General features: G+C 44.2%; 1 protein-coding gene across 12 annotated transcripts in view; it reads right to left on the bottom strand.

Moving 5' to 3' along the window:
* Positions 1-373: 373 nt before the first annotated feature.
* Positions 374-12,472, bottom strand: part of LOC116849052 (trithorax group protein osa-like) — a 23,641-nt gene continuing 11,542 nt past the window's right edge. For 2 of the 12 annotated variants that reach the window (XM_032825809.1, XM_032825816.1), the window contains 16 exons: positions 10,688-10,793; positions 10,217-10,312; positions 9,779-10,104; positions 9,299-9,692; positions 9,083-9,208; positions 8,528-8,709; positions 8,276-8,317; positions 6,988-7,185; positions 5,964-6,183; positions 5,456-5,632; positions 4,971-5,130; positions 4,621-4,879; positions 4,204-4,369; positions 3,765-4,087; positions 3,229-3,468; positions 1,113-3,113 (listed from right to left, as the gene is read on the bottom strand). In XM_032825809.1, the coding sequence (XP_032681700.1) occupies positions 1,113-3,113; positions 3,229-3,468; positions 3,765-4,087; positions 4,204-4,369; positions 4,621-4,879; positions 4,971-5,130; positions 5,456-5,632; positions 5,964-6,183; positions 6,988-7,185; positions 8,276-8,317; positions 8,528-8,709; positions 9,083-9,208; positions 9,299-9,692; positions 9,779-10,104; positions 10,217-10,312; positions 10,688-10,793 (5,016 nt within the window). Of the gene's footprint in view, positions 3,114-3,228; positions 3,469-3,764; positions 4,088-4,203; positions 4,370-4,620; positions 4,880-4,970; positions 5,131-5,455; positions 5,633-5,963; positions 6,184-6,987; positions 7,186-8,275; positions 8,318-8,527; positions 8,710-9,082; positions 9,209-9,298; positions 9,693-9,778; positions 10,105-10,216; positions 10,313-10,645; positions 10,794-12,126; positions 12,337-12,472 lie in introns of those variants that run through there. The other 10 variants (XM_032825807.1, XM_032825815.1, XM_032825811.1 and 7 more) reach the window with 9 other exon arrangements.

Below are 12,472 nucleotides of genomic sequence, written 5' to 3'. Positions count from 1 at the left end.
AGTTCTGCCTGTGCTTCTAAAGTCGAGACTTTTTACGGTCCTACAACCGCAAACGTATTTGCGCCACCGTAGCCGTAGCACAAAAATCGAATAAGATTCAATGGAAGTGTGTGTTATCTACAAAATATCTTAATTACTCGCTAATTACAGCACAAAACATGCAAATATAAAAATTTGCATTATATTATCGTTTAGTATTTATATATATTCGTCATCCTCGTTATATCGTTCCACATCGCATCTTTAGGGTTCGCCGACATACTTCTTGGTATATATATTATTATGCAGCTGACCGTTGTGTGTCTCGAAAGTCCATCTTTACTGCGTATGTATGCGTATGTATTCGTATCTGTATATACGTCTGCGCGCGCGCGCGTGTGTGTGTGTGTACACTTGTATGATGTTGAACTACATGTTTGTTTGTAACTTTAATCTCCATGTGGAGCGTTTTCATGCACGTAGTGTGTATGTACGTGTGCGTGTATTTATGCATGTGTGTATACGCGCGTGTATGCATGTGTGTACACGTGTCTACATGTGTATCTTTTTTTTCTTTCATTAACTATGAAATATCTTACACTATCGATATTATTCATTTCACGAAGGGAAGGTATACCGATGGGCGGAGATTGCATCGGGTATACCTACACGCTCTAACACCGATAATTAAACTTTCTTACTTCTTGTTTAATCGATATAAAACTACAATTGCGCTGCCATGGCCTATTCAGCACTTTTGTTCCTTCACTCGTGCGCTGTTTCGTCGCGCGTGTCTCTTGCCTGCCTGCTTGCCTGCTTGTCTTTCTTTCTTTCTCTGTTCTTTCTTTCTTTCTTTCTTCTCCTTTCTATACTCTCTAACTCTCCGACAAATATCCCTCTCTTCTCACTATCTCACACACACTCTCTCTCCTCCACTTCCTCTCACTATCTCCCGCTCTCTCTCTTTTCGCCTTTTACACACTAGCAGTACACAGCATATATTACCATCACAACGACGCAGTCATAATCGTCATTGTCGTCGCGTGCGTCTTACTTATCATCGTCGTCTAAGCCGGCACCGTTAAACATCCGCGTAGCGTGTCATCTTCATTGTGTCCCGACCGACAAAAGAGTTACGTGCCCCTCGAACACTGAAACAACACACGCGCAACTATCGCGGCGACCTGCTGATCCAGAATCTGGCTCATCACTAGGGCGAGCAGACGGGACTCGTGTTGCAGGAGCAGAGTTCGGTTGTCCGGATGCCTGGCGAGATTGAGCAGCGTGCCGGCGGCGCGCCGCAACATGTCTAGGCTGGTGCCCATCGATTCTGGATTGTCGCGCAGCGCCGCTAGGCCATGCTGATTCGCCACGCCGAGGGCGCTTGACTCGGCCTGTTCGATGAACGCGACGAGCAACGCAACACAGGGTGTCTGCAAGGCGATGGTGCGCGCGACGCCACTGTCCGCGGCCGACAGGAAGTGTAGTAGATTCACGCCGAACTCGCGCAGCACCTGTTCCTCGCTGCGGCACAGCAACCTGGTCAACACGGAGCATAGTCTCTGTAATCGGGAGTACGGCGGGGTCGCCACTACCAGGTCTACGTTGCACTCGGTCACGCATAATTTGCACAGCGCCTCCAGCGCAAGTCTCTGCGGCGACAACGAGGAGTTGGGACCGACAGTGGGGAAGGGATCTTGGCCGTGTGCTGCTGGGCACACAGCCCAATGCAACAGACCATCGAGGACAGGTCGCGAGATCTCTTCCGGATGCTGGCTGAGGTCCATGTGGCCGGATATGTTCGCGGCCATCACTAGGACATTCTCTCTCACGTGATGCAGAAAATCCCACCACCATTCTCCCTCACCCTGCAGACTACTGCACGAGTCCGCGAAGTCAGCGTCCTCCTCGCGATCGTAGTTGCGAGTTTTCTGCGCCCTAACCGGATGTTCGTGATGCAGCAGCAATAACTTGCCGAGCAGACTAAGAAACGTGACATTCTTGGCAAATTCGGCCTCGTTGCCTGGGATGAAGGTGAGATTCCTCAGGATCGTCGACAGGCACACGCAACGGCGGGCCAGATTGTCCTGCGTCTCCGTCACCAGATAGAGGCTCGCCTCGTCCCTGGAGTAACTCTCGTCCTCGTAGTCGCTTATCCGCCGTCGCTTCAGAGTGCCGGCCGGATCTCTTATGTTTAATCTTGGTCCCTCCTTGTCGTCCCTCGTCGACATCTCGTGCTCTTCGGTCGGGTCCATCTTCACCTCGATCTTGTCCATGTCGATATTGCTCGTCGCTACCACTGCCGACGTCATTGCCGACACTGCTGTCGAGTCGTTCAGTCCGTTCTGTGTCGGCAGCGAATCTTCGTCGTTCTTCGATGAGTCGCCGCTGCCGAAATGCTCGCCCATGTTATTGTTCGCCTTCGTCTCGTTGTCGCATTCCTTCTTGAAGCCGTCATTCTTTTTCTCGAACAGTTCTCTCGTGAGATCGTTCATTTCCAAGGGTTCCTTCTTGATCCTGGACAGCACGTCGCTGAGGGTCTTTGTTTTCTTCTTCTTGTCCAATTGCTTACGTTCGCCGCTGTCCTTACTGGGCTTGTCGCCAAGCTCGCCGGATTTGTGTGTGAAATCTACCGTCTCGAGGACGCCGACGTCCACTTTGGCTTCGTCCTTAGAATCCGTGCTCTCGACCTCCTTCTGCAACAACGGCGGTTTTTCGTCTCTCAGAAGGCGGGCGAAAGGCACCGTGCCCACCTCAGACTGGAAACACGTCACGATATATTTGGTCGCGTTCGCGTCGACTTGCCAAGGTTCGGTCTCCGACTCGCATTCTTGATGATCCCAAGGCCTCCTGCTGTCCAAAACAAACAAGTCGTCGTCTCTAGGCACGATCTTCACCGGGCGACCTCTCCTCGAGAGAAACGTGTAATTCGATGTCGATAACAGTTTCGTCCGGTCCTCGGGATCGATCGGACGCGTCACCGCGCCGAGATCCACTTCCGGACCATCCGTGGCTTGGTTCCAACGATCGTCGTCGCTCACAGATGTTTCGAACATGTCGGTGAGGGCGCGTGAGAAGTGTTCCAGCAGAACGTCCAATAATCCGGGTAAGTGTGCTAATCCGAAATAACTTACCTGCAAACGATTAATTTATAAAGTAAATAAATCGTGTCTTTTGTGCAACGACAAGTTGTTGGACTCTCTTTACTATAGTATTATTATGAAGATAATACGTCAGAGAGATACTTACGGAAGAATCGTCAAATAACAAAATGTTTAATACGTCAAGGGCCCAGCAGCTTTCGGCGAGGAGACCCGATCGCAAAGACATCATGACACGCCAAGCTTCAATTGGCGTCACGTCAGCGCGCGTCAGTTTTCGTCGCTTGTACAAAAGAGGCGTAATTGCTTCTACGCTGTCAGGAGGGAATGTCATTTCTCTCTTTGACGTTGGTTGTTGACTGATCATGGGACTCACACCGAGTTGATTCTGCGCAAGGTATCAACGATATTTAGTTTACGACACAAAGGTATCATTGAGCAAACATTGATTATGATCACACAGCAAGAAATGATCAAACAGATGTTAACAATACAAAATATCAAAGATGTCAATTTTCAAGAAGTAAAGATGTCAATTTTTCGGAGAAATGTTATCTTCAATTGATATTTTATTATATTTGAGTTTTATATAAATTATATAGAATCTAGAAAATTGTTAAGATATTAACAAGTTAATGTTAAATTGTAAATATTAGTAGGAAAGTAAAGAAGATGAAGCAGTACCTGATGATTTCCGGGTGCTGGATATAAAGGGGACGGTTGATTCGTGTAACGATGATCCCACGGCGGTGGTGGTGCATGTGCTATAGCGTTCAGAGATGGTTGAGACGAAGACCTGTTCGATTGTTGGCTGGCCCACTGTTGACTACTGGACATACCGCCCACCACTGCTGAAGCGGGTGGTGCAGGGGCGCCCACCACCTGGGATGCTTGTTGTTGTTGCTGCTGCTGTTGTTGCGGCGATGGCGATTGTGTTTGCTGGGTCGGGTATTGTACCCTATTATTTCCACTATTACTATTGTACTGATTGGTAGTATTTGGCCATCCTATTGAACAAAGTGAATTTTCCTTGATTAATAAACGATCGTTAATTTCCTTTGACTTTTCAAGTCTCTACTGCTATTGAAGTAAGACACGCAATTTTTCAAGCGTTGGGATTCACCTGAATACGCTGGTCGTTGTTGATTATATTGAGGATATTGTTGGTCTTTGGCAAAGTCTGGGTGGCGTCTAGGTTGGGTAGGACCCGGAGGCGGCGGTGGCATATTCTTGTTAGCCGATCCGCTTCCGGTATATATTTGAGTTCCACCGGGCGCCCCGTACCCACTCTGCAATATCCATAAACAGATATTTTAAATGTTACATAGAAAAAGAGAATTGTTCAACAAAAGTTCCATACACACACACTGTAAGTAACTTAAGCATATTTTAATAACTATTGTTTGATACAACAAATTATTAATAATTACATGATGAGTGTGGTTAAGGTTACGTTTTGTAAACTAAGTCCTCTTCCTAGTAATTTAGTACTGCTAAATTGTAGCTAAAGTAATAAAAATATATACGTATTAACAATTACCTGTTCTTGTCGATAGTAATCTTGCGGACAGGAATATGACGATGCAGCTGGCGGCTGCGAGGGCGAGGAAGGCTGACTGGTCGCCGTTTGTTGTTGCACAGTGGCCGGGTGAGCTTGTGGTCCTGACGGGTAGCTGTTGCTTCGCGCGTTGGGCGGTGTTCCCGTGGGATAGCTAGCAGGTTGCTGGCCACTTGTGTACCTGTTGTACATATCCTGTCCGGTAGCGTTATTCGGCGGCATATTACCGCCGGGATATCCTCTGTGCACGACAAAGCAACACAATACATGAATAATTCGTGTCTATGAAATGCGAGATACCAAGTATGTAGGTGATAGTGACATTCTTTTACCTGTCGACATCTGGTACGTATGGAGGGTAATGCGACCTAGGTGAGTACGGCTGACTGAACTCTCCTTGCTGAGACAACGCGTTTCCCTGCGGCCGGATGTACTGATCTTGCGGGTAGTTCTGGTAAGAGCCAGTGTTCTGGTAACTGCCTTGTTGTATCCCTGAAAACAGACATGAGATTTTGTTAACGGCACGTTTTTTTTATTAATGATTCTCAACGATGTTAGTCAGCGACACGAGAGATTTGTGCTTTGTAACAATATTAAGTTCTTTGTAGCAGTACTAAATTATGCTGCCTGCGCTTAAAAAATGAAGTAGATACATGTTTGATACTTGGTGGAAGAGAGAAGGAAATTGAAAAATTGCTAGACCGCTCGATGGGAACGGCATCGATGGCGTAAAAGCGTTTCTCGATGATGCAAGCGCTATTAAATGAACCGGATCATAAGTAACTGATGTCAAGGTATGTGAACTGTGCCGACATACCTTGATGAGCCGATGGTGCGCTACTTTGACTGGGTGGCCTAGGTGGAGGTGGCGTGTACTCCGACGACGGACCACCTGGTGTACCACCCGCGTAACTACTCTGATAACTTCCGTAACCATCCATCGAGGTGTTGCTCGAGCCCGCAGCAGGAAAGGAATCTTGAGAATTGGAAGAACCTACAAAAAAAAAAAGCCATCTCTAGTTCCTCTGAGCGTCTCGATGCAAGTTAACTGCGTAAACAAGGAAATTTCAAAAATTTTAACACTTATATAATTCATTGTAAGATGAAGCAGTGAATATTGCTATCTTTAATATTTTCGAAATAACGGAAGTTGCATAGTACAGAAACTTGTGTCGACAATACTTTTTCCTTCAGATGGGGTAGCTTCAAAGATCTTTAAGAAAATTAACTCTCAGATTTCAAAGATATTCAAAATAATGATTATTATTTTATTCTTCATGTAAATTAAGAAAATATATAAGACTTTGCAGTAAATTTATCTTTACCCGGTGATGGTACGGAAGCAGTTCCCTTGGATCCTTTCTTCTTCGAGCCCGCCTCAACCTGATTGATGATAGGCTGCGGATCCACACCACCGCGATCAAAGTGGCACTCGAACGCCAACAAATGCTTCGTGTAATGTTTGCGTAGGGTATAAGCCGCGCTACTGCTCGCACCAATGCCCAACAGACCGGCGATATCCTTCCAGGTTTTATTTTTCGTTACCTAAAGGAAGAAACTCACTTTCTTCACTACGCTCGCGCCAAGTTGGTGACTTCACGTCGAATTTCACACAGATAAAAATAAATCTGCATGACCAAAAGAAAAAGAAAACGCAGAACGTAAGACGAAAGGCATCGGCCGGCTTTGGCGCGAGATACCACTCTCAAAGATGATATCGGCACGGAATGGCGTAATCTCTAAACGCATGCAAATACAAAAAAAAAAAGAAAAACAAAATATATGAGTGAAATATACAGAGAACAATCGGAACGAATTACCGTTATTACATTTTGACATTAAAAGTTTATCTTCGTTGTGACTATTAGAATAATTCCATATAGCACCAAGGTTTGTAGGTCAGGATGTTTCCATACTCGTTGAACGACTACTTTAAGAAAAGATATGTTAAACCCTTTTTTTCTTTTTTATGTTTTACACAGTACACGAGAAAGGGAATACTAGTGTAGCACAAAAGTAGTACGATGTATATATATATAAAAATATATATATGTATAACTATATATGTATCATGCATAATTCAGCATAGAAAAATTCAGCAAGTAAAATAAAGCGTGTTTTGAAGTGTGTCAGACAAATTGTCGATCAAGAGAGCTTCATTGTACTCGACCTCAGAGGTACTTGCGAAAATTCGTATCGTCGAGTACTGTTTGACAACAGAGTGATCGACAAAGGACACCCCAAACATGTGTGTAAAGGCATATATAAGGAATGCAAAAAACACATACAACAATATTGAAACAATAGAACTACGTAAGACACCGAGGGCTAGATGGAACTACACTGCACCTTGCATACCTCCATGAAGCCCCCCCTCTCCTTCACGTAGATGTATAGCCGAAATAGATCGAGGGGGTTCTTGGAGATGGTGGGACAGCTGGTGATCGGTGTTCTTCGCTCGTCCATGAAAGTGACCAATTTGTCCAACCAAGTTCTTCGTTCCATCGAGTCATCCATTTCGTATAATTTTGCCAGGCTATCTGGCTTCTGAAAATCGCACAATTATGCATCGTTTTAGTACACCGTCATATCATATGTGAAACTTCATAAACATATAGATTCAATAAGAATATATTATATACATATTACCGATCTAAACATACCAGAACATAGAATGATTATCGTTGCGAAGCTGCGGACGTAATCGCGGTCTATATCTAACATGCATAGACACATTTTTTTCAATACTTATAGTGTACATCTTTTCCCACTTATTCAATGTTCTAATCAACACCAGCCGCTAATGTGTCCTTCATTACCATTAGTGAGATATATTTACACCAGGTAAATCGGTAGATTGTAACACGAAATGTCATTATTCTTAGAGAATACAAGTCTTCCCCCTTCAAAGTGCGGTTCAAAGAAGTTTCCATTTAACAAATATAATATTAACTAGGACGTAATGGGACAGCGTGATGCATAGCACGCAGCTTGGTAATTCAATGCATGCTGATGATAAGTAAATGTTCTGCTGTTATGCAAATAATGGATGTTAAAAATTAGTGTTAAAAATCAATTCGAAATTATAAAATACGTAAAGTATTGGGTGTGCAAAAAAAATTTAAATCTTATATATATATATATATATATATATATATATATATTTTCTTAATAAATTGCATTTACGTATTGTATCGTTTCATGTTACAATTTTTAGCGATATTTTGTGTTATTTTTTATTGTATAAAATTATATTGCTTATTGCACTGCATATTGCATTATATTTTTCTTATAATCTTGCAAAAGTAAATTATGGCAAAGTATTTAACTCATGTTAAATTAGTTTATACATTGTTACAATATTCTGTTCAATCTAAAATATTAATCAACATCAATGAATGACTTTAAAATATCATTCAAAAAAAGAAGTGTATAAAAGACAATATGAATCAAGAGTAACGTAGTTTTAGATTTGTAACTTTCATAGGTATTATAAGCTATTGTATTATTACTATTATGTGTATGTGCCAAGCAAAATAAAAAAGGTTAGTACGGAGTAAAAGCCTAAAGCGTAGAGTGCAAAGGGGAGTTAGCATTTTGACGATATAGCAAATATTTGTAGTGAAAAAACAATAACCTTAGATCTGTACGGGTCTTGAGGCACATGACTGTTAAACACCTGTAAAATATTAAAATATTGAAGATTCAAGCAATGATATCTCAACTTTATCTGAAGTGCTCAGTTAACTGTCATTTTAGTACATCAGAATATATCATATCATTTGAGACTGCTAGCATACGCGCGCATATTTATGTGTGTCATGTGTGTATAACCTCATTGATATGTGTAGATGTGTAGTGATTTAGAAGTTGAAATTGAGATACGTACAGGACTAGCAGGAGTACGTGGCCAACCAGGACTGTTCATGTCAGAATATTCCTCGTGAATTGAATTAATGCTAGCAGCACCAGGAGACGGGACTGTACTCTGCGGTGTTGCGGGATGGCTATGATATCCTCCCATCATTTCTTTCCGCACTTTTGGCGTAAATGCTGGATCTTCACCAGAAGCTGTTTAGAACATACACTCATTTACGATTAATTGTATATGCCCGAAACAATGGTAAAAGCTTTATCGTGCTGATCTTAACGTATTCGCTACCACAATTTACTTGGGGAATCCTCCTGACCATCTCGTATTTTTTTTTCCATAATTGTATAAAACAAACTTACGTCCATTTTATTTATACCTCTCTATCAATGTTGACTAAACTTCAACCCAAGTTTGAACTCTTCAGACAAAGGTTTAAATTCAGATTAACGTTTAATTGAGAAAGTTGGTAGAAATTGACATTATTTATGGACACAGAAAATTATTGCTTTCATATATGTGACGCTAATAACGAACGAGTTAAGATACATGATTGTGAGAAACTATACTAACCGGCTGATGCGTTAGACAACGTTGACTGTTGTGAGCCTTCATCCAGAGACGTGCCGTCTGGACCTGTCGTTATTACAGACGTGACAGTACCGCTTGAAGTAGATATGACATTTATAGCTGACGTACCTACGCACAAAATACAATTTCGTTAATCATTCGCGTAAGAAGACAATAAATAACAAAAAGAAGATACCATGATGAAAAATACTTCCGCACCTGAAGCGGTAGTAGTTATGCCACTGTCGTTGGAAGTCTCAGCTGTGAGATCTGCGGAATTGTGGCTAGTTGGCGTCGGTGCTGAAGCAGGATGTGAATTTGGTGTGGTACTCGGTGGTGGCATCGGGCTACCCTCATGATTGAGAGGCGGTGTGGCTGCCGGGGTATGCAAGTGCGGCACCGCTGAACTGGTAGGTGGCGGTTGGTTGCTTATGTGATTGGGAGACGGCGGTGGTGGGCCCATGGAGCTCGCTGGCGGCCCCATATTACCGATAACGGGCACCCCTGGAGCACCCGGCGGTACCATACCTGCCGCACCACTGGTACCGTAAACTTGCGGTGGTCCCGGGCTGGGTGGCATCCCCGGTGGCACGCTGTTGAACCCCATTTTATGCTGAAAGACAATAGAGATACATTAGCATCTACTGACCTGATACAAATCCAACGGATATTACGCTACTAATTAAGGCTGACAATTACCGTGTATGGTGGGTATTGTACCAGATTATTAGGTCTGTTGGGAGGCTGATACTGGTTGTTAGGTGGTGGTTGTGAGTTGGTCGGTGTCGGATATCCTTGCGAAAACTGCATATGAGGACGTGGAGGTGGATACGTAGATTGCGCATGATAACCCCCAGGCTGGCCGCCAGCGGTTCCCCCGGCTGCATACCCCATGCCACCACCCATGGGGCTGATGCCACCAAGAGATGTCGAGCCGGGTCCTGGTTGCACCACGCCAGGACCGCTGCTGTTCATTTTGTAGCTGTGCATGTGTGGTGAAGGACCCAATGGCTGCTGGTAGGCTCCTGAAACCGACGAACGTTTTTAGTGGTCTTCAGCGTGATAATTCACAACGCAAAACCAGGAAGAAGTTTCGTGAGAATAAACAATGACAGTGGAAGGAACAAAAGTATGTACCTTGAGTGGTCATAGGAGAGTGACTCATGCGTGCTGGTCCACTACCATCCGACTGACTACTCGACGGACGAGGAGGCATCTGAACGTTTTGTTGGCCTGCACATTAGGAAAGTACTTTTTAGATACATACTCAGGTACACACCAATACAATGCGAACAGAAGAGGAAAGTGAAAGACAAAGTATTACAGCACACAAATTACATTTAAATTTCACTGTTGCAAATGCCAATTATTTACGTAACCACATTAAATACAATATACAGAATATCCCAGAGATCTACTAAGCTATCCATTCTAACAAATTAAAAACTTATCAAGAGACAAACTACCAAAACAGTGTTTCCATAACTCTGGGACATTCTGCATAAGCTAATCTGCAATTACAAGTTTTGTTACTAAGTACAAATGCGAGTGAGAAAAGAGACAGACGTAAAAAAGACCGACCAACAGCAGGGGACATCGAGCGAGAACCTGTGGATCCTGTAGGTGACGGGGTAGGTCTCATCCCCTGAGAATTTGGTGTCCCTGGGCAAGCTGGTCCATTCGAACTGTCGTTACTATTCTGTCCTGATAACTCCTGCAACACAAACAGAATCACAGGATGAGACTTGGCACTATTAGAATTTGTCACAAATTAGATTTAAATGATAGACCTTATACCTAGATTGGCAATGTTAGTAGTAGCAGCTGATTTATTATTACTCAAGTGAAATAATTTAGATTCTTTTGAAATATCTCTTTACTTATAACCTGTCTAGATGTTTTTCTATAGAAGATGTTTTTCTAGAATTATTTTCTATATACAAAAGGAAAAAGTAATAGCAATTACGAACATTCTTTTGCATTAAACTATTATTCAAAGTGTCTGTCAAAGTAACCAACATTGGCAATCTAGGATCAAGTGTGATCAGGTTTCAACACATACAGTACGATCTCAAATTCACAACTGTATCACTGTTAATTTTGCCAAGATAATACGGTACAGTAAGTCTGAATAATGAATGAAGATATCAATTTTGATAAACTGCACAGCTGACAAACGTGCTCACATTTTACAAACACAACTCTCGGACAAGTACTCCGAATTCATACATCGTACTGTTAATCTACAATCATTCGTCACAATATTTTGAAGTAGGTCAGTTCACGGGCAGAAGTTCGCTCAAAGAACAGACACGGAAAAAAATTCAAATCGTCGATGTGACACAACGACACAGTTCAAAACACGAGAGACATCAGGCATGAGCGATTCACGCGATCGCAATCCGCGTCGTCCAGCCAGTCAGATAATCTCGCGGAAAGCCACGAGAGTCACACACTTTGAGTCCTCTGATCACCACTGGCGCTTTATCGCGCGCGCGAAGGCTTCTCACGAGGAACGCGAGTCCACGTCGTATTCATTGTTACACTGGTCGCAGCAGCAGCAATCGCACGGCCAATTGTTAGCGCGAGGCGCGCCGCCTTCGTGGCCAGCACGACGACGGACGGACGCGGACGGGCGTGCTCGGCGTTCGGCAGAGCGGAGACTCGCAATCGCGTGTTTCTTGCCTCAAAAATCAATCGACGCCGATACGACGACGACGGCCGTTCGAAGCAGTGCGAGCCTACCAGCAACAGCAGCGGTGTCGCCCATATTATTCGAGTCTCGCGCGCGCGACGGTTAATATCACCAAGTTCCTCTGTAATGTCACCCACAATCCCGTGTACTGCCTACGAGCGGGAGAAGGCGAAACGTTGCGTCTTCGTCGCCGTCGTTGCCGCCGTTGTCGTCATCGCCCCGTGCTCGCCGTCGCCGTCGTCGCGATGACGGCACGCGGCGTCGTTCCACTCGACCAGTCAGTTCGCGAAACACACAACACCATGTACCCCCGGTCGAAATCACGTATGCATGTGCCCGCGTGTATACGCACTTGGTACGAATCGTCCGTCACAACGATGCATTGCAACGAGCGGCTGCTCTCTGCCCGTGTGCCCGTGTACAAATACACGTCCGTGTAAATGCGCGTTGTGTACACGCTCGTGTGTGTGTATGTGTGTGTATGTAAGGAGAAGGGGAGTAGAGGGAGGAGGAAAGAGAGCGGAACAGAGACGAAGATAGGAGGCATAGAACTCGAGAGAGAGAGAAAGACAGAGGTTAGAGTAGGGATAGAGAGCGAGAGAACGGAAGAGGGAGAGAGTGAGCGCGCGCGAGAGAGAGAAAGAGAGGGGGTTAAATGAGAGGGAACGAGAACGAGGGACAGAGAAAGAGGAGAGAGA

This window comes from Odontomachus brunneus, unplaced genomic scaffold, assembly GCF_010583005.1.
Source record: "Odontomachus brunneus isolate Ranch 3 - 2012 unplaced genomic scaffold, Obru_v1 Obru_scaffold_104, whole genome shotgun sequence".
Taxonomy (NCBI): domain Eukaryota; kingdom Metazoa; phylum Arthropoda; class Insecta; order Hymenoptera; family Formicidae; genus Odontomachus; species Odontomachus brunneus.
The sequence above is the reverse complement of the archived record's forward strand: the minus strand, read 5'-3'. Positions and strand labels throughout refer to the sequence as shown.